Here is a 22,146-nt window from a genome sequence, read left to right on the forward strand (position 1 = left end):
AACAGTTTTAGCACTGATTGTCAATGGTGTACCATACAGTAGGTTGGTGGCAGCATTGTGATCACCCAGGGATCATTTGTGCCTGTGTGGAGCGGGCTTGAGCCTATCTCGCAGAGGGTCTGGTGTGGCATAGATTGCTGAAAGGAAATGATGCTGGTCATAGTGGGGGGGTGTTGAAATATTTATTGTTGTAGATGACTGAGACTAGTGAACTATCTTTGTTTTGGCATCTAAAAATTAGTCAATTATTTTTTTGTGCTCTTCTTTTTAAACAGTATTGGAGACAAATACAAAGTTTATACCTAAGTAAAAGCAATGAAATCCACCTTTTGGTGTGAACAATTTTAAAAGCGAAAGTGGTTAGATTAATGCAAAACACAATGAGTAATAGTGGTAGCAGCTCAGCGAGGTGTTAAGCTACAGATTAGAAGGTTGTGTTTGAATCCCGTCAAGATGGCATGAACTTGCCATCAAAACCCTTAACCCTTCACCAAACACTCATTTATGTTACGCCTCAATTGAACGTTGCTTTTAATGAAAATATTAGCCAAGTAATCGAATGTAATAGTTTACACTTTAATTTAATTTATAGTATTGTGGCGTGGGCGGGGCGGCGGCTGACGACCAGCATGCCTTGCGGGGATGTCGGTGTGTGTTCACCATGTTGGGGAAAGGTGTTTGGGTTGGTGGCTTCGGCCCTGTTGTGTGTGTGTTGAGGTGTGTGACGTGTGAAATGTGCTCCAGTTCAAGCTAGTGGTGAATTGGATGTAGGCTCCTGAGTGAAGGTGCTGCTCATGCCTTACATGCTGTGTGCTAAATAAAGTACTCCCAGCCATTGCATTGGGCAGCAAATAAGCTCACTCGTCTCTCCAGCATTCTTCCCGGCGTAAAAACGCTACAGTATATTACTGGAAAAAAATATTTACGGTACTATAAAAAAAGTGATATACTGTTAAAAAAGAAGAAAAAAGTACAATAACAACTAATATATATCCTGCCAAATTTGCACAATGCCAATATTTGCACTTTTGGTAGACGCTAAACTGCGTTTCATTGCTGCAGTATATGCAATGACAATAAAGTTGTACCTACAGTACCTACCTAAGAGTTAGCCTAGTTTAACCTTAACCTAGCTGTTTTGCATACTGTATTTGTCACATGTATTGCTTTGGTGTTTTATTTTCAAATAATAAAATAAATAATTGAACTCATCTTTGACAACATTTTTAACAACTTTAAACGCAATCTCATTTTTATGAGATGCAGGAAAGCAGCAGCATAATAAAAAGTATGTTTTGTTGTTATTTCCACCAATTTTTCACAAAAGTAACTGAGCAACTTGGTACAGAATTTGAGGTCAGCTACTGTACATGTATAGGTGCCAATCTCCATTAATGGTGCCACATATAATCATGCTGAGCATTATATAAATTGACTTGTATTTTGGAAACATGTGCCAAATTAAAACAAAGAATAGTGAAGCAATGGAAATTTTTGCAAACAAAAAAAGGTCTTAAGGCCACTAACACTGCCAAGGGCCTTCTTGCCCAGCATCAACGCCTGACCTTAGGATCAGTATGCAAATCCGCACAGCTCTGCTTGTCCCAGTGCTAAAAGAGATGTAGAAGAATGGAACATTTTATAGCTGCAAAACAAGATTAAGTCTAGAATGAGATATAAACAGCACATATAAATGTTATGGTCAGCTGACCACATACAAATGGCCATTTAATGTGGTTTAATATGTCAGTATTTAACCCTGAAAGCAATATCAAAACAGGAAGTTTTGTCTCTATGAGTTCCTGACAGGGCTGACTGTCAGGTAAGATCATTCAACAACCGAAACTACCTCACATGGCCACACCCAGTGCAAGGACAAAGAGAGAGAGAGTGAGAGAGGTAGGCAGAGAGGAGGTGTCCGGTTGCATTAGAACCAGAGTAGTGTTAAAGAAAGCATTTTCTGGATCCTATAAGGCAGTACAGGTATGCTCCAAATGACCATATCAAGTATCTTCTGTGTTGAAAACAAAGCAACTGGTTAGACTAAACAGAGCGACAGAGAGCGAGAGAGAGCGAGAGAGAGAAGAGGGAGCCTAGGTTCCCACCTAGGAAAGGGAAAAAAGGAGGTCTGTAAGTTTTAAACAACACGGCGGCATTCCTTCAACTTTCACTGCAGCACCTAAAGTATGATGGTAAGTCACTGTTATGTGTGTGTCAGCTCAGTCCCTTCTGTCATTTCTAGTTAAAGATAAGGTGACATTGGAATTTTATGCCTTTATTTGATTTGGTGTTTTACAAGGGCATAATATAGTTTTTGAGACTGTTTACAAAGTTTTCTTTCAAAAATGGCAAAAATAAACATGTAAATTGTATGTTTTTTTATATAATTTAATCAACATAATATTCATACTACAAAACCACCTCTAATCACATTTGTATTATTTTATACAATCTGTCGGATCATTTTCCATTTTAATGATTGACATTTTTGGGATCATGCCTAGACACAAGGAACAACATGAAGCAAGACAAAGTTGAGGCTCATATTGCAATTGTAAAGAAACACTTCAAATGTGAAAAATGACCACTCTCCATAAAGTTTTTTTTAGATGAAATATAGAAAATGACAAGTAAGCGCTAAAGTTTTATTTTTTTTGTTTATGTGAATAAACTTGTTTTAACATCGTCCTTTTGAGCACGTCTTGACATCAACTTTAACTTATCTCAGTTTTATATTAAAGTAGTGTTTTTCAATTTGGATAAATCAATGCAATGCGACGAATGGGCTTAATTCAAGCCTTATTAAATAAAAACAAAACAACAACAAGCAAAACAAGGAGGTATATATACAGTTTATAGAATGAATGGGTCACGGAATACAGAGAGACAGCAAACATCAACATTGGAGAGAATGGAAAGTTGAAAAACCAGAATAACAACTCACATTAATAAGGCTTGGGCACACAGTGAGTTCATAACAGAGATCATTTGTTTTGGGAAGTGTAGTCCTCGGCAGCCATGTTTGTAGTCACTGCTGTGTTTGATGAAACTGACAATAGGAATATTAAGCTGTATGGCTCTAATACATAGACAGAATATTACTATATGTGTATTTATTTAATAAGACTAATATTTGAGTGGTTTATTGAATAAATTTGTACAGAGTGGTCCATGGAATTAATCCTTCATGCAGTTTGAGATCCCATGGTCTAATGTCATAGACATATTGTATTGTTAAATAACATTAAATATAAAGTCAACAACTTCTCTTATGCCATGGTGCAGTTTTTAAGGAAACTATTCTATAATTGATCCAATCCATGTATAACAATTAACAAGAAATAAAAAAATAAATCTTAACAGACTCATGCAAGTTCCCATTGTTCAAACATCTGTTATTGCAGTATGCAAATAGTATGCAAAAACAACAACATCAAATGCATACTCTATACTCTAGTTGCAGGATCACACACTGTTATACATTTTTATGGCACTTTTACCATGCTTTGAAGGGAGAACAATTTAAATGGTTATTTATATGATATGAGATTTGTGAAGTGGATTAGTGGTCAGCACTGCTGCCTTGCACCTCCTGCAGGGTGGAGAAGAGTGCCAAGATTATCCCTAGGCAACAATCGAAACATGCCTTCTGTCATTGCCCACAACCTTGAAGTAACTCTAATTGGAGGACATTTAACTCCCGTTTTCCCCACACATTGATAACTTGCTTTAGTTGATTTCTTCTTTATAACATCAGAAGAATTTATCTATTTCTCTCCACACATGACACTCAGGTGCTAGTTCAGTCACTTGTTATTTTTCATTGGCTGCTTGGCTTGTTTCTTCTACACCACACCACTTCTTCACTCTTTCCATTGGCTTCCTGTAGCATCAAATTTATTACACTGATACTCGCCTACAAAGCTAAAAATGGCCCAGCACCTACTTACCTCTCAGCTCTAATCACACCCTGCATCGCACCACGTTCCCTCTGATCCTCTAGCACTGCTGGGCTGGTCGCACTGTCTTTCAGGGATTGAGGAAGACATGCATCTAGACTGTTTCCTGTTCTGGCACCTACAGTAGGTGTTTGAATGAACTTCCTCTAGATGTCCATACAGCCAAGTCACTTGTCATCTTTAAACAATGACAAAAGACCTATCTGTTTCTTAGATATTTGGGTTAATCCCTTAAAAAAAAACAATCCCAATAATGTTTGATTTATGGTGCTTAGTTAGTAATCTAGTAACCTGTGCAAGGATCTATCCAATGACGGAAACTTCAAAGCACTTTTGTAAGTCGCTCTAGATAAGAGCGTCTGCCAAATGCCTAAATGTAAATGAGAGTAGAGTACTTGGGCAGTGAACCCAGGAGGAAAGGGGAAGATTTTCTAGAGGGGGTGTAAGAAAACTGGAGAAACTCACAGTGATCGGGTGTAAGGGCTGGAGATAAAAAGACACAAGGGCAGAAAGCAGCAACACATGGGTTGACAGAGAAGTTAAAAGATTATTGTACAGTACAGGTTATGTTAACCATTATTTCCCTTTGACAGGAGAGTAATCTAAAATAACTATGACAGTGTATCGTATTTAATTTGTCCAAATCATGAAAATAAGGAATTATAGCTTCAGGTCCACATAAATATCTTGTTGCATAAACAATAAAAAAAAAAGCATTTGCCATAACACAATATGTTGCCTTAGAACTGGATGTATTGAGCAGTGGATCCATAACACATTTCAGATCTTCCGAGAATTTTAGCTGTTGTATGCTCAGATCTGGTATTAATGACAAGACTTTATTTGCAAAATGCGCATTATACCAATTAGAGGCATAAACATTTACAAGAAGTTTCTGAAAAAAAGTACCCAAAACTGTAATAAAACAACCATTAGCATCACTAACCTGATTGTATAAACTGCATTATCTTGGCAATTAATATTGCAACACTTCTAGACTTGCTGTTAAATCTAGAGTGGAAAATTCACACACAAAAAAGGAGGCTGTGCCAATGTTACATGAACCTAAGCTCGTGGCTGTTTATGATTATCTTTTCCCCAGTACAAATAGGAAAACTCCCTGGCTGCTTTTGGTGCATCAAAATAATGTTTTTTACCTTCATAAGTGACCTTGAGTCTGGCAGGATACACAAGGCCGAACCCAACCTCTTGCTTATAGAGCAGGGATTGTACCTTTGCTGCTCGCTTTCTCCCCAAATATGTGCTGAAGTCCTCGGGAAAAACCAACCGATTTCCGTGGGAGTACAGCTCCAGGCTGTCTGCTGATGATGTAATGTTTATCTCGAAATTAATGAAAACAACAGGAACAATCTTGGTCTTATTCGATTCACTTTCTGGATGTTAGATGGTTTAAGTTTACCTCTGTGTAAACATGATAGCAGGAGAGACCTTGAAACAAAGTCAAAGAATACTGTACTGTCTGTACTTTCTGTACTGTACAGTAACTTCCGAATTTTCAGGAATACCAACAACTCTTAGGTTAGATCTCTGCAACCAAATCTCAAAGTCATCTACAGTATCTCTTTCTTTATCTATGTTTATGTGCTGAAAACACAACACTCGTCAATAACCGATTAAAAAAACAAGAAATAAAGGCGTGTATTAATGAGGAAGGCTTGAGACATCGAACAGATATGTTTGGTTTTCAGATATGGCAGGTAGAATCAAAGTAATGATTACTTTTACATGACAAACTTTTTTACGTTATTTTTTTTTTTTTTTGCTCACATAACTGAAAACAATCAGAAAAATTTATAATTATATGTATCCGGCTATTATTTTGCCTATGTGACTCATTCATTAACAAGTATTTGTGTAGAATACTCAGAACAACTCCCAATCACAACCGCTTATTCCATGTTCCACCAGGAAGTCAAAGTATAAGATTTGTTACTGGCTAAGCAGGAAGCAGTTCAGAAAAAAAACTGGTAATTAGAAGATAAATGTAGTAGGGCAGATAGTCCAGAAACTCTTGCTCACAGTGCTATATTTAATCTCAATATTAAGTCTAATTTTCAGATGTTCATGAAAAAATGGAAAAAAAAAAAAAACATATACGCTGTATGTACAGTAGCCCGTTGGCTCTGCGGGGCCTATGGGTGTGTTCTGTGGTATCTTTTGTGAATTGGACTTGTTTGTCCAGCACATACCATGGGGACTCAATCTGATCCAGATCTGGAGAGATTAAAGGCTGGGTCGGCGGCCTTGGGCGATTTTCCTGCTTGCTTTTCTTGACCTGACGGGTAGGCCTTCAGTCGACTCGGGCATGTGTGCAGGTGCATAGTTGGTGGTCAGTGTTGTTCAGTTAACCTACTGGTGGTGTTGATGCTATAACTGATGGGTGTGTTTGTAAAAATTAAGGCAGACAGAAGTACTAGCAAGGGCTGGTTGAGAATTGGTCCGAAACAGACTGGGTCAAGTAAATTCAGGTAACAGGCAGATGGCTGGAAATCTCAAACAGTGTTGAGAATGAATGAGAAGCGGGGAAAGGCTTAAGCAGAGTTAATTAGACACAGATGAAGCTAATTAAAAAAGCCATGCTGGAAGAGAAGGAGAAACCAAAAAAATCTCAAAACTAGGTAGAGTGGGGATGAGAGAGTGGAAAACCAGAAAATGTGTGGAATCAGTTGGGCACAAGTATGCAAGTATGAACAAATAGATCAGTGTTTTTGAAGTTAGTTAAATGTTTCGGCCTATGAAAGAAATTAAAGTCTTTTATTTAAATTATAGGTAAATTTTTAGCATGTTATAAGAACGGGTTTTTATAATTGCTCTTCGTTCACAGGCAACACAAATAAAAAGACTCTGACCTCATCAGAGGATGTAGTGGCTGTTTTACCGCCCAACCTGTAATCTCTCTGTACACTGGGATAGATCTTATAAACGTTATTCATAAGGAAGTACGAGCCCAATTGCCACTGGTCTCATACAGTATCTGCTAGTTTAAATGACTTGGGTGTATCACCTCTGGCAAGGGAGGAGCTAATTATTTTTAATCGTCGTAAAATTTGTTTAAGCAAATATGTTAAGGGAAGATGAGTAGGCCTTCGGAAGAATAGGTAAGAGAATCTGTTTTAATATGTTTTTTTTTTATTATCTTCAGCAGTGTTCAATACTACAGTACATAAAAAATGTATCCCTACTAAAAATGTTAGTGCTTTGTTTTTGTTAGTGAATTGTCTTTGACTGGTACTGTATGTTGGTAGAGAACAATGTGAAAAGTAGAATTCCTGAATGTTCGTATTGCTCCCATGCTTTTACTGTAAGTGTCTGTAAACCAAATGCGTAAGAAGACTGATTGATATAAAGCTCCATTTTTTGACTCCAAATCAAAACGCAATCTGCCTGGGTTGCTGCACGTTTAAATAAGCAATCCACTGCTCGAGTAAGTTTAAATTGCTTAATTAATTATGCAATTCAGCATTAACAGACCTGCTCCAGAGTAACTCATAGAAAGGCTCTGACTTATTACTGTAAATACACATTCTCCAGTTGGTTTACTTGGACTGACAGGACTGTTGAGGATATTTTGTAAAAAAAAAAAAATAAAAAAAATAACGTGTAGTTTTCCAATGTTGGCATTAATAATGAAAAAATGAGAGTGACCCAACACAAGCAAAGAATTAAGACCAAACTGCATCCTGTGACAGCTTTTTGTAAGCCTTCTGTCAACCTTGCATGAGTTTTATGGGCAGCACTACATGCAAATGATCTTTGTCTCGAAAATCTTTTCAATTTACATAAATGTACAAGAAAAAAAAACTTTTTTTAACATGTTTTTGCAAATCTGGTGGATTGTTTTTGTGTGTGGTTTGGCTCATGTGTTCCTTTACATACAACTTTCCTAACCCATTTGATTATTGAGCTCCATCCATTACAGTAATGTCTGTAATTAAAAAAAAACAATCCCGGATCCATCTTTTTGAATTCCAGGTTGGTTACAAAACCTACCAGGCAGGTGAACATGCAGGCAAGGCGGCGTCCTGTACCTGTTTCTGTTGCGATGACTGCGTGTGTTTTGACAATTTAAAACCTGTTTTGAAAACACACAAGTGGGTGGTTGATGAGGCACAAAGCTCTCCAGACTACATTTTAAGATCATAACTTTTAGTTAGTCATTGCTTTGACTTACAGTAAGCAACTAGAAATTGTCTTGCCACACATTGTTGACACTGAAAGTTCATTATTATTCACTTGCTAAAAGCAAAACAAATAAACCAACTAAGTTGCTATAGTGATTCATTGTGCGTTATGAGGCATGAAGGGAAGAATGTTATTACATTTATTAAACTTTAATCATTATAACCGTAAGTACAATATACTAAAATGGTCTGTATCTATATAGATAATAAAATGCCACATTTACTGATATTATTACATAAAAGCACTACATCAAAGTAAAAAAAAAAAAGAAAGTTTTCTCATTTAGAAACTTCTTAGAAAGTTCAAACAAGGTACAGCAGAACAAAGGGTTAGGGATCTTGTATGACCCAGCAGTGAAACCTTGACATTAGTATGGCTTAAATTCTTTTAATTCTAATCAGTAAACTAATATAAAGAAAATAATGAAAATATTTAAATATATAATTTTATTATAATCTACTGTATCTAATTCCAGTTTGTCATCTGATCAAACATTATACAGTACCTCAATTACCTCAGTCCAGTAAAACAGGAATAAGAAAAAAATCTAAAATTTATATGAAGGGTGTTCAAGTCAAACCGGGACTTTTGATGGTACAGAATAACAGAACAGAGTTTTGAGAGTAAAATCTCCCTTTATTTCTCTATACGGTACAGTACAGTATAATCCCCTGCTACACTAATGCAGTGTTTCACTATTGCTCGGAAAGCATCAGGGTAGAAAGTTTTCTCAGTATACCTCATTAAGCTTCCTACTCTTTTTCAACTGTGGAAAATCGAAATGTTAAAATTAGCAGCAAATGTTTGAAAGCTTTATGCTCATAGTTTTATACTGCTGTAATCATTGATGCAGGTCAATTCCTGCTTTCTGTTTCACCCAAATGTGGATGGGTTCCTTGTTGAGTCTGGTTCCTCTCAAGGTTTTTTCCTTTTGCCATCTCAGGGAGTTTTTCACACCTCCAGGAAAACCACTGATGCACATTATTTCACCCTGAGTGCTGGAGAAATGTATGAATCTACCCATGATCTGTGGTGCTGTAAGAGCAAAGTTTGATTTATTATTGCACACATTGTCAGCTGCGACAAGCCTAGATAATCACTGTTGCAAAGCTGCATCAGGAAACAACTTCCTGCTCCGAAATGCTTACTAAATACGGGCCCAGGTCCGTACGGCGTATGCGTCAATAACTCCAAGCCGAGTTCCTGTAATGTGCAAGTGGTGGTTCTGTATGTTTGTGTGATGTGTACAGTACAGTTTCCTCAGACAGATGCGTCTTACCTGCAAGTTGGTGATGAGTTCTCAGTTTCCAATAATCAGGTGTTTCACTCATTAAATCTTCCAAGGAAGAGCTACAAGTCAGTTTTAAACGTTTATTCTGGAGGAATTTAATCATTTAAGTCTCGGTTTGACTCAAATTCCCCTAGAAACTAGATAACATATAAATGACAAATCAGGTCATATCCTGTCTAAAGAACAAGAAGAAAATGTTGGTGTCAGTATAACATGACAAAGGAAACAAAAATTACTTTGTTTGAAAGTATTTAGTGGTGGAATGGTGGCGTAGTGGTTAGCATTGTCCTTCAGGGTCAAGAATTCGATCCGCCTCTGGTTCGTATGCATGGAATTTGCATGTTCTCCACCTGCCTGGTAGTTTTCTCCGGGTACTCGAGTTTGCTTGCACAGTCCAAAGACATGCAGATTAGGCTAACTGACGTTACCGCATTGCCCATAGCGTATGCTGTAGGTTGGTACTTTATCCAGAGTGTACCTCCATCCAGACCATTTAGGCTCCCTGTGAGCCTGTACAGTATAAGCAGTGTATGCGCGATATGTACAGTATGGTAGATTGATAGATGGATCAATTACAAGGAAAATTAACATTATTAATTTATATCTGGAACTGTTACTGTAAGTGCTAATTCTTGCTCAAGACGTACTGTAGCTAATATCAATAACGTGACATCAATCACAAAGATCACTAAGATTAGATCTAATATAGTTGAGTTACTTTTTAACAGGTTGGTGCAATTGTACACTGTTACATTAGATTAGGTGCAATTAAATATTAACTATTCTCTAACCAAGCACAAATGTTTTTGGGACTCATCTAAATATATCTGGCTTTTATTAGTTAAAACAAAATTGAATTCAAAGAAAAATTGTTAATAACCCTTTTTCTCTGATTTAGACGAATAACGCAACTGCTCAGGAAAGCACTACTCCCCTAAACCCAAGTCAGCAAGGTAAAGTAAATGTGGAATTGTTTATCTTCAAACCTTACTGTATAAACCATCTTTAATACCTGCAACGACTATAGTCGTATAACCACTATATCTCATTTTTATATCACAGTTTTAGCCAGACGTGGCAAGCACAGAAAGCCCATGCCAGCCACAAAGCCACCGAGGACTACGTGTGCGGCAAAGAACAAGCGCCTCATCACCATCCTCTCTGTACTGGTCATATTGGGCATCCTCGCAGTGGTTGGATATTTAAGTATGTTTTAGAGTGTGTTTGCCTGTTTACTTTAGCAGCAGTTATCGGATAATCGTTTTATTTCAGTTATTAATGCTTTAAAATTATAAATATGACATTTTATTTGAAAATTTATTTTTTTTCTTTCTCTCCCTTTTACTTGTATTGATGTGACTTAGTTGCCCAACTTGTTCAAAATTCTTACTACTTCTGCTCCAAGTCGGTGAAGTTTATTCCCTTGGACAAAGCCTGTGATGGCAAATCAGACTGTGCAGAAGGAGAGGATGAGGCTTTTTGTGCCTCCCATTACACAGCCAACATGACTTTTCCTGGTAAGGTGTAGTGTTACATCAAAATGGTCACACTTTTAAAAGCACATATACTGCATCACACATACTGTATACAACCATTACCAAATTTTTTTCACATATTGTATGCAAGTATACACAATACAATGTGCAGTGAAATGCCTATACAACTGTCTGTGAACTAAATGCAAAGCACAACAAGACAAACATTGTATATACTGTAGAATACAATAGAGTACACTGCAAATAAAAAAAAATTAAAATACAATTAAGCAAAAATATCAAAATTATATAATTTTACCATAGAAATTAATTTTAACCAATTAAAATAAAAATTTTAGCATGTGGGTGTTCAATATTTTTATGCATAAAAAGGCTTTAGTGACAGTATATCTCTAGTCTAATATTATTGATAATCTTGTAGAGATGAGTTACACACTGTACTGTACTATAGCAGGGTAATGTTTTATTTTGTTTTTTGTGACAATATAAGTACTGCCTATTTTTTATACCAGAAGCTGTCTGTTGCATGTGACCCATATGAAAGTGGCAGTCTATAGTAATCTAATACTTGACATACATAGAGTCAGTAATGGACATTTGGACAATAGGTTTGGCAAACATGTAACACAAAAGCAGCTCTGTCTGAATGTAAAGCAGATGTAACATACTGTAAAGGTTAAGTATAGCAGTTATCACGTCAGCCTGTACTCCGCCCTGAGTTTGTGTCACGCACAGTAATTTATTAAGTACTGTTTATAATTAAAACCAGGGCAGATCTTAAATAAAAAATGACACAAAATTGCCTGATATGTGAGAGTACTGCTAGCAGTACCCAGGTTTTGTAACGCAAGATTTTAAATGCGCTTTATGCACCATTTGGGAAGTTGCACATTTGATCTTGGCATGCAATATGGACTACTGTATAATGTTTTAAAATTTACTAATTTACTTCCTAAAAAATTGGCTGCATGCTAATGTTGATCATGACAAAACTAAATGTTATTCTTTACATATTCCTCCGTAAGTCTAAGCTTTATTTAGTTTTTTTAGTTTTTTATTTATTTATTTATTTATTTTTTACAAGACTGTACTACAACTGATGGTGAATGTGATTTAAAGAAACTTAAGCACTCTACATATACTGGGTCACATAAGGCCACATAGTCGAACCCTAAGTTTATAATGTGGGTTCATTAAGTTCTGTATTTGTATTATTTGGTCATGCCTGTCAGTTAAATGAAGAAGGTAACATTTTCATTTAAGCCCAGAGCTTTCCTAAATCAGAACTGCCCATGTATAACGTGATGTACAAGAGCCTATCTTCAGTTATACCATGTAAATGTTTTCCAAAACAAATTTTTATTTAAGAATATCCATACATCCTTTTTATAATTAAAAATCCCTAGTGTCTCAATATTGAATTGAATATGATCTAAGTTGCTGTTAACCTTGGCTTTGACTTTGGAGAACAGTTTGTTCCCAATTTTTGGCAATCAAACTTAAAATTGATATTATTTATTTCTTGATTAATTTTTTTCCAGCTGTTATTTAATATTTTTCTGTCTCGTACATCTACATATGACTAGTCTTAGTCATAAAATATTACTTAATGTAAGCCTATGGTATAAGTGCTCAAAACTAATTCAACAACAATCCATACAAATTTTTTTGCATGTACAGTATGAATTACTGCAAATGCCAGGTAAAAAGGCTGAATATGAACAAAATCATTAAAAACAAATTAAATACAATTTAAGTGATATGAGAAAACAGATGATGTTAATGCTAAAATAGTAATGAGCTACAAATGCAAAATAACATTTTGCTTAATATTACTTTAGATGTGAAAATCAGTGTTTTGTGTACAAACATTTATACATCTAACCTAATATAATGGAACATCAATAAGTAAATTAATTTTAGTTGTAAGCGACACTTGATCTAACAAGTACGACTAGAAAATAAGAAAATGGTATCTGTTTAAACATAGTAATAATTAAGATTTTTTCAACACACTACCTGCTATTACCCTCTGGCGGGCAAAAGCATGTAGTACAATCATTAATGTATTGCACACTGCTAAGTCAGCAGGGTCATCTTACACCACCAAGGTTGGAAATTTGAATCTCACCCCACAATCCAGAGAAATGCATCGTAGGCTGATTGGGAGCTTGTGTAGGCTTCGAGTCCCTGCAACCATACATGGAATAAGCAGGATGAAAAATGAATGGATGGATGGATGGATGGATACTAGTGGGCAGTGTTGCAGATTTTGAACATCCACTAATACATCAGTTTAAGTTTAAATAGATAATTAAAAAAGTCACTCATAGGTGGGCAAAGTACACAAATCCTGTTTTAAGTAAAAGGTAGAGATTGTCTAAGGCAAATATTACTTGAGTAAAAGTGGAAGTAGGCAGCATGGTGGCTTAGTGGTTAGCCCTGGCGCCTTGAGCCTTCAGGGTCCTGGTTTGTTTTCAGGGCCAGGTTTGATTCCCTCCTCTGTGTGCATGGAGTTTGCATCTTCTCCCCGTGCTTGGTGGGTTTCTTCCGGGTACTCCGGTTTCAAAGACATGCAAACTAGGCTAATTTATATTCCCAAATTGCCCGTAGGTGTGTGAATGACTGTGAAAGTTTGTGTACGTAGGGGTCAGGGGTAGCTCCTATAAGGCATTGGACTTTAAACCTCAACATGATCAGATGTTTAATGGAATTAAAATGTACAGTAAGTTGCTCTGGATAAGGGCACCTGCAAAATGCCATAATGTAATGTATGTGTGCCCTGCAATGGATTGGCACTGTCCAGGGTTTACGCTGCTTCTTGCCTCCTGGAATAGGCTCCAGGCCCCCTGCAACCCTGTATACAGGATCAGCGGTATAGATGTTAAGCGAGTGTGTGTAAAAGTAGAATTTCTCCATTTACTTGTGTACAGTGCTTGAGTAAAAGTACTTGCCTTTAAATTTAAATAGTATCAAAAGTACATTACTTCTATCAGCTCAAAGCAGTTCTAAAGCCACCCTTCATTCCTTAATATTTTACTTTTAAAAGATCAGACTTATTTTTGTATTTTTTATGTACTTTATAATTCATGAAGTTTTTAAACAATTTTAGATGTTGATAATAATTTTAAATTGTTTTTTTTTTTAAGTTACTACATTACCGGACCTATAAATAACACTGTTTTCATTGCTAGTTAGTCTAGCATTTTGTATATACAGTGGACTAGTAGAAAAATCTTTAAAATAATAATCACATTTTTGCTGCTTTGCAGCCTGAAATGAAGACACACATTTTTTATAGCTTTATACAGCTTTATTTACCAAGTGTAACTTTTATCATCCAAGTGAAATATATTAAACCAACATGTCAGGAGAGAGAGAAAAAACTGGATCACTGATTTGAAAAAGGATTAACTCTTCCTAAAAATGACAAACTAATTGGAAGGAGGTCAATTTATTTGAGTGACCAAAATATTAGACCATACTGTATGAAAGCAGTTCTGCTGTAACCTAGAGGACGGGCCATTGCTTCAGGACATATTAGCGACAGCAACCTGCATGTAAATCTCTAAAATGCATGTCTTTTACTCTTTCTCTGCAGTTCGGTTGGCCTCAAATAGTTCTGTGCTTCAGATGTATAATGACAAAGAGAACATGTGGAGAACTGTGTGTGCAGATGGCTGGACTATGGCACACACTACAGTGGCATGTCAGAAGTTGGGATACACATTGTGAGTATAAACATCGTACAACTTGACATACAATGTTAGGAGCGAACTTATTACATTAGTTATTTATGTTATATAATTATATCAAAGTTATGAATCATAACCAAGCTGATTTTCTGCAATATTTGGTAACGTTTAATGAAAAGGTAGTGCATGCTTATGGATTGTATGTTTGGGTTGTCAGTCAGCATATTAGCAATATTACACTGTGATATTAAGATCATTAACGTTTCAGTGCACCCCAAACAGAAGGCATGAACCAAAAACCTAATGCAACTTGTTTAATCCATTTCTCCTGATGTGTCTGAATTTTTTTCTGTCTAGGAATCCCTCATATAGTTCAGTCCGCCTGACTGATCTGTCATATGATCTGAGGCAGTCTTATTGTGCCGTGGGACCGAATGAAGCACAGCAGGTTTCCCTCAACACAACAAATCAGTCAGTTATCATTAGTTCACTTTACTTCTGTAGTACCTGCATATACTCTATATCTACTGCATATACTGTACGAATCTGCTTTTTGATTAAGTGTAATGTCACATGAACAGAACTAGGTAGTTATGACGTCTTTGCTTCTCTTCTCTAGAAAAACATGCAGTTCAGGTTTCGTAGTTTCCTTATCCTGCTCAGGTAAGCATAGCTTATTATACTATGTTCCCCTAACCATAGCTGTGTTTAATAGTTTTTCTATACGCACACAATGTAATGAGAACTCACAAAATTGGGACTTAACAGCTGTGTAGCCTAAACAGAAAAAAGTTTATGCTTATGCTTGTAGATTGTGGGCCTAAAGCACCTGAGAGCAGGATTGTAGGAGGGCAAAATGCACTCATTGAGAACTGGCCATGGCAGGTGAGTCTGCAACTGAATGGCCAGCACACATGTGGAGGCTCGATACTGTCGCCATACTGGATTATCACAGCAGCTCACTGCTTTACAAGGTGATTGTTTTAACTCAGACACATTTAGTTTTTTTTCCTCTGTATTTAACATAAAAAAAACTCAAATACAACGAAAACAGATTTTGCATTTCTCTGATTTTCCCCGAACAGTACGACAACACTGAGCAGATGGTGGGTGGTGGCAGGCAGTACATACATAACATCACTAGGAGGCAATGCTGTAGAAAAAATCATTATAAATGGACAGTACAGCGCACAACACAATGATTACGACTTGGCGATGATCAAACTTGCGAAACCACTTTCTCTAAGAGGTAGGATTATGTTTATCCATATGCTTTCACTTTTCAATAGTACAGTAGTACTGTCAATCAATAAAAAAAAATGTAGTTCTATCAGTCATAGACTGTGATTAATCACAATTTTTTTTCACAATTTTTAAACATTTTTAAAATGTTAAGCTAAGATCTCTCAAATTGCACACTCCTTGCAGCAGCACACAAATAGTGATCCCTGTCTGCTCCTGTAGTGATGACTATGTATGTTACCTACTTTTTGCAAATTGGCTAGCGCAACTGGTTAATGCATGGTTCGGCTCATGCCCAGGGTGAACAGGTGCAGTTGCCATTTGGCAACGATTAGGTGTGCTGTTACACTGAGGTAGTTATGGTTACTTACTGATGTCTGTTAAGACATTAAAGTAGCTTCTGCCAACTGCTTTACTTTCAAAGCCTATTTCATGGATTCTTGTAAAAATATTTCCCCTCGAAAGTAGTTGAAAGTGGTTTATAATAAAATTTGCTATTGATGATGATTCCTCAGTTGTCATTTTATCTCCGTTAGACATGCCATTATCACACACATCCAGGGAACAGCACTGTGATTAACAGAAGGTTATTAGGGGCAAACTTGGTCATATGATTAGTTTGCATCAAAAATATAGTAACACGTTCAATAGCGATGCACTGTAAGCGACTGTAAAAGTCATAAAGACACACTGAAAAGGATTACTTTTTTATAATATTACTTTATTATATATTCTTTTATTACTGTTATTGCTGCTTAAGGAGAATCTGAAAGCTTTTAAATAAGGGGGAATTGAATTGTCCCTTTTCAACTTTTTATTTTAGTGATGATTGATATTTACTGTATATGACAATCATTTAAAGGGATGCGTTCCCATAGGATAATGCTACCACCACTATGCTTTACCATGGGTAGGGTTTTCTTTGAGCAGTTAGTCCTCTGTACAGCGTTTCCTACCAAGTAAGAGTAGAATGCTTGAAAGGTGGAATTCCAGTTGAGCTCAGGTCACAGTTCACTCAGTTCAAGTTAACAATCTGCTGTGTGTGTGTGTGTGTGTGTGTGTGTGTGTGTGTGTGTGTGTGTGTGTGTGTGTGTGTGTGTGTGTGTGTGTGTGTGCACCAGCATGTCTTTCAAGTTCTGCCATGCCCATGGCATTTAGCCTTACATTTCATCTCTCTGTAGCCAGTTATCAGAAGAGGTTGATGCAGAAAGATACACATTCAGGTTTCCAAAAATTAAATTTTAGGTTTTCCAACAGCAACCATCATTATTTTATGTTTAAATTATTATTTAAATATTCTTAATCCATTGTATTTTCAGCACTGGCTATGTAGGATTTTGTCAGTGTGATATGGCAGCCCTTTATTTATTACAACAATTTATTTGCCTTTTCAGTTAAACTCAATGCATATCAGTGCAATGGGTAAATGTATGTACATACAGTACAGGTCAAGAGCTTCAGTTAATTTTCACTTTAAATGTGAGAATGGAGAAGCAATGGCATCCTTGTGACTTTAACCATGGTGGAGATGTTGCTGTCAGATGGGTTTGAGAGTTTCAGAAACTGTTGATCTATTGGAATTTTTTTTTACATAAACATCCTAAGAGTCGTGTATAAAGAGTCCAAGACTAAAGTCTATAGTAACACAAATGAGCTTTTTTTTAACTATAGTGAGCAGAAGTCCAAGAATCAGACACTCTTAAACTGGACGATTTTCTTCCAGTCCTCAGCTGTCCAGTTTGGCTGAGGCAGTAATCATGATGGTCACAAATCCTTGCTCTAGCAATAGAATCTAATTTGTCTCCAGCTGCTGTCATCACAGTGATTAGACTTCTTTTCATTCTCATGTTTGATGTGACAATTAGGTCAAACTCTTGATCTGTATCTGCAGTAGTATTTGCATTTCACTGCCGCCACATGACTGATAATTGCATAAATGATTATTTTATTATTTGATTACTGTTAAATGATGTTTTAGTATTCTTGTATATAGGCAATATTTTTTTATATATTTTATATTTCATTAGTTTAATTAAACAATTTTGATATGGTGTTTAAACTTCCTTTTTCCCTTTATTTAAATTTTGTTTTAACCAGATCAATGTTAAGAGTGACAGTGAAACGGTGTGCGAAAGATTTGATCTTTTTTGTTGGTATTTCCCACTAGCTACTGTGAAGCCAGTGTGCCTCCCACCTTCTGGTCTTGAGCTCCAAGGAGGAACGCCATTGGTAGTAACTGGCTGGGGCTACCAGCAAGAAAATGGTAACACAGTACTCATTTAGTACTAATTGTACGTATTTGTGTATTGTCTTTTTTTTTTTTATACAATTTGTGTGTATTTTTGTGTATATCCTCACCTATGACTTTACATTTGCTTCACACTTTTAAAGTTCTGTAGAATGCCCTAAATATCAATATATCACAATTATCATTTCTCTTTGTTTCCTTTGTCCAGGCCAGCTGTCGTCAAACCTTCAGAAGGCTGAGATTCCACTCATAGACCGCGCTCAGTGTTCTAGTCCTGACATTTATGGTAGTAGCATCACTAAGAGAATGCTTTGTGCGGGGTATTTACAGGGCAAAGTGGACGCCTGCCAGGTATACGCTTAATTTTTTTATTGATTAGAATCCATATGAAGAAGTAAAAGTTGTTTTTAAAAGTTGTGCAGCAAGAAAGAAAAATTATATAGACATTTACATAATTTATTGTATACTATACATAAGATTTAGCATGACAGTCTGGAAACGCAACTAGACAGGACTGTTTTTTTGTTTGTTTTTGTAAGGATTCTTGATTTTAGATAAGAAGTCAAATAGAATTCTTACTCATGTGCAAATAAATTATCCTGATTGTCTATAAAAGGAGTACAACTTTAAGCCTCATGGCATTACCTCTATCAACATACCGAACGCCATCACTGCCAACACATGTTAATGTTTCCACTATGATGATTATAAAACATATTATTTTAATAAGCCTTTCCTTTATTTTTGCATGGCTTGCATCAGTCTGTTTATTTGCTCATTTATTGATTAAGTCATTTATCCACCTAATTTGCTTTTTCACCATGCCAGTTTGATTTAGACAGTTCTGCCATCTAAGAAACAGTATATAGGCCTATGTCTGTCCACTAGAGGTCTCTAATAGCACACTTGAATCTGTGAAATCAAACAATTCTTCTAAGAAGCATTAAGTATTATGAAAAATGGTGTTACATGATATCTGGAAATTCACTTTATCACCTAGGTGTAAGACTTATCACCAATACCAATGGAATGCATAAACTCACCCAAATTAACAGCTTTCTTCCAACTGCAGTTTTATAACAACTCCTATTAAACTTCCTGCTAATAACTGGGATACAAGCAGAAATTCTCCATTACACACTTACAGTCCTTGTCGATTATGAGACAAGTGGTCGACAAATAAGCAATACTCTAAAACTGGCCCCTAAGGCTTTACCCACATTTACAAAAAACCTATTTAGGTAAAATAAGATTAGAATTTTTTTTTAAACTCTTTAACCAATTTACTTCAATTTCAGCATATAATTATGCGTTTGACCGACATTTGAAAATAAAAGGTGTAATCTACAACACTGGATCATTTTAAATAGTTTGAAAAACACAAGTTACCTTGAACAATAGCAATATTATTCATTTTTAAGGTATGATGTGGAGATGTTTAAATCTTTCAACACAGTGGAAAGTCAAACTTATGTAACAGTAACCAAGATTGTCCTAAACTCTATTATAAAAAAAAAAAAAAAAATTGTGAACAATACACATGCCACCCACCAATCAACTTTCGCTGACTTATTTTACTCAAAATAAATGTATTTTTCTTATTTTATTTAAAAAACTTATTTTAAAATTATTTCATTTAAACTTATTTTATATTTTAATAAATTGATACATATTTAAATATTTTATATATTATATTTTATTTATTTTAAAATATGAAAAAGATATTTTAAAATATATTTCTAAAACATATTTTACTCTTACTTATTTTACCCTAACAGTAATCTTAATTTTTATTAAGATTAGCACATAAAGTGAGCAGTTTTCGCTGTCATTACCACCATCAGCCAAATCAGCACAGATAAATCCTTATTAACCCTGAACATTATTTAAAAGTATCTTATGGTAATGCTGCAAATAATGGTCACTGTACTTGCAAATGGTGCTTGGACCCAGCATATTGCTGCTTGTGGCTATAATGTTGTTATGGAAATGTTATGAAGAAAAATTGTTGAAACACTGAAGATTCATCCTGGTCTTTCCTCCTTTTAATCCCTCGTAGGGTGACAGTGGGGGTCCTTTGGTGCGTCTTGACAAACGCTGGACGCTGGTAGGAGTGGTGAGTTGGGGTGTAGGATGTGCCAGAGAAGGCGAACCTGGTGTTTACTCTAATGTGGAGCAGATGCTTAACTGGGTCTACACAGTCATGAAGGTAATTTCATGTTTACCAATATATCAGTACAAAATCATGTAAAAAGGTAATTGTTTATTAAATATTCTTTATTCAATAACTTATTTAAATGCAATTAAAAGCTTGGTGTGTCATGCTAAGGACTTATTTGCAATCGTACAGGCAATAAAGGTCAATAAGGTGATCATAGTCACATTAAAATATTTAAATGTGTTGCAAGTTAAAATGTGACTACTTATGTATGTGATTTTAAAAATGAAATCGTGGATGGCTCATATATTTTCTTTAACAGGACTTTTGAGACAAAGCCAACATGAGGATGACAACATTTTAGTACAACTAGAAACGTCAGTGCAATCCAAACAGTACAATCTATTTTAAATTGAAGTGAACTTTGTGATGAAGTACTTAAGCACAAGCACCTTAATTACTAAATCCACAAATGCGAAAATGAAAAGGACCTGATTTCTACATGGAGTCAGGATGGAATCTTTTTTTCCCAACTGTGGCAACTCCTCTTCTCAGGGATGCTTTTAATCTAAAAAGCAGTACGGGCAGGCAGTAACATAGTTCTTTAAATGCAATTAATTATGATTTGTAAATAAAATATTTTATACTGACTGTTAATCAATAGTTATGGAAACTCATTTAACCACTTACATGATGGTACTTTTACCAGTAAATTGTTGATGAGGGGCAATTACTTTTACTAGCAAATATGATTTTTTTGAGCCATAGATAAACTTTTGCACTCAGGTTTACTGGAGCTTTTTATTTGTGCTTTTAAAGTGCCTTTCCCCTTAGTAAGTACGTAAAGTTGTGCCCCAGTAAGCTACATGAAGCCAGGATGTCGACAAGCACTGAATATAGAAAATGTATCTTATTTCTTTTAAAACTAAATCATGTGTCTGTTATATGCAATATTTGATGTTATGCTGTTTTTTTTTTTGTTTGTTTGGGGTTTTTTTTTGTTTGTTTGTTTGTTTTTTTTGCTTTTTTAAACTCGAAACGTTTATTATTTGGTGTGAGATGTGAATAAATGACATTTTCTCTGTCTGTGTTAGAATTGAGGAACTTATTTAATTTCCCACCTGTTTTGTACTTGTTAAGAGACTAAATGTAGGTGTAAATAAAAGTATGGAATTTATGGGAACAATGCCATTTGATATCTTCTTCCATAACACATACAGTATATCAAGCATGCAATCACATACAATCACTATAAAGGATGACACACAAGCTGATTTTTTATGAAAACTTTTATTTATTATATTTTTTTTAGAATTTAAATCTGCTACTGAAGTGCATAGTAAAGGAGAATGGCAGACATTGTTACAAAGAAAGAAGCTGATTGCACATTGGCTTTCTACAGTTCATGTTGGTGTGGTTTATAAGCATTTTCCAGGCAATGAGGACAGATCTAGTGGATAAACAACTGTATTACTCCAGGATTTGCCACACAGACACGCTCAGAAGGAATAATAATAATAATAATAATAATAATAATAATAAAAACACCTTTCTTCAGAGGAAGGACCTGTGCAGGACAGGGGAAGAGTTATCAGCAAGCTATATGTACCGTTTTTGTCTTAGAGCTGAAATTCACTGAATAGTTGATTTTATAAATTTTTATTGAATTACAACAATTTTGTAATGAAAATTTTGTAGAAAGTATAAAAAGAGAGATTGCTCTCTGGAATGAAATGTTTAGAAGATTTAGTATCTTGGCAGTGAGAGAAGTAGCTGTTCCAGCAGTGATATCTGGTTGGTCATTTTATAATCTCATGGTTTTGCTGCCTTGTTAAGGTCGGCGATAAGGTCTTG

At 35.6% G+C, this 22,146-nt stretch overlaps 1 protein-coding gene across 2 annotated transcripts; it reads left to right on the plus strand.

Moving 5' to 3' along the window:
- The first annotated feature begins 1,927 nt into the window (after positions 1–1,927).
- On the plus strand, positions 1,928–21,234 carry tmprss4a (transmembrane serine protease 4a). 2 transcript variants are annotated; one of them, XM_053506876.1, is made up of 13 exons: positions 1,928–2,192; positions 10,352–10,406; positions 10,516–10,659; positions 10,818–10,970; positions 14,551–14,680; positions 15,002–15,115; positions 15,264–15,307; positions 15,456–15,618; positions 15,730–15,893; positions 18,054–18,149; positions 18,343–18,485; positions 20,194–20,343; positions 20,615–21,234. In XM_053506876.1, exons 1-13 carry the CDS (start codon positions 2,187–2,189, stop codon positions 20,621–20,623), a joined length of 1,371 nt encoding a protein of 456 aa, XP_053362851.1. In that variant the 5' UTR covers positions 1,928–2,186; the 3' UTR covers positions 20,624–21,234. The 2 variants fall into 2 exon arrangements, with proteins under 2 accessions (XP_053362851.1, XP_053362852.1); XM_053506877.1 differs by lacking the exon at positions 1,928–2,192 and adding an exon at positions 7,057–7,078.
- Positions 21,235–22,146: the final 912 nt, after the last annotated feature.

The sequence above is a fragment of the Clarias gariepinus genome, chromosome 11 (genome assembly GCF_024256425.1).
Source record: "Clarias gariepinus isolate MV-2021 ecotype Netherlands chromosome 11, CGAR_prim_01v2, whole genome shotgun sequence".
NCBI classification, from domain to species: Eukaryota; Metazoa; Chordata; class Actinopteri; order Siluriformes; family Clariidae; genus Clarias; species Clarias gariepinus.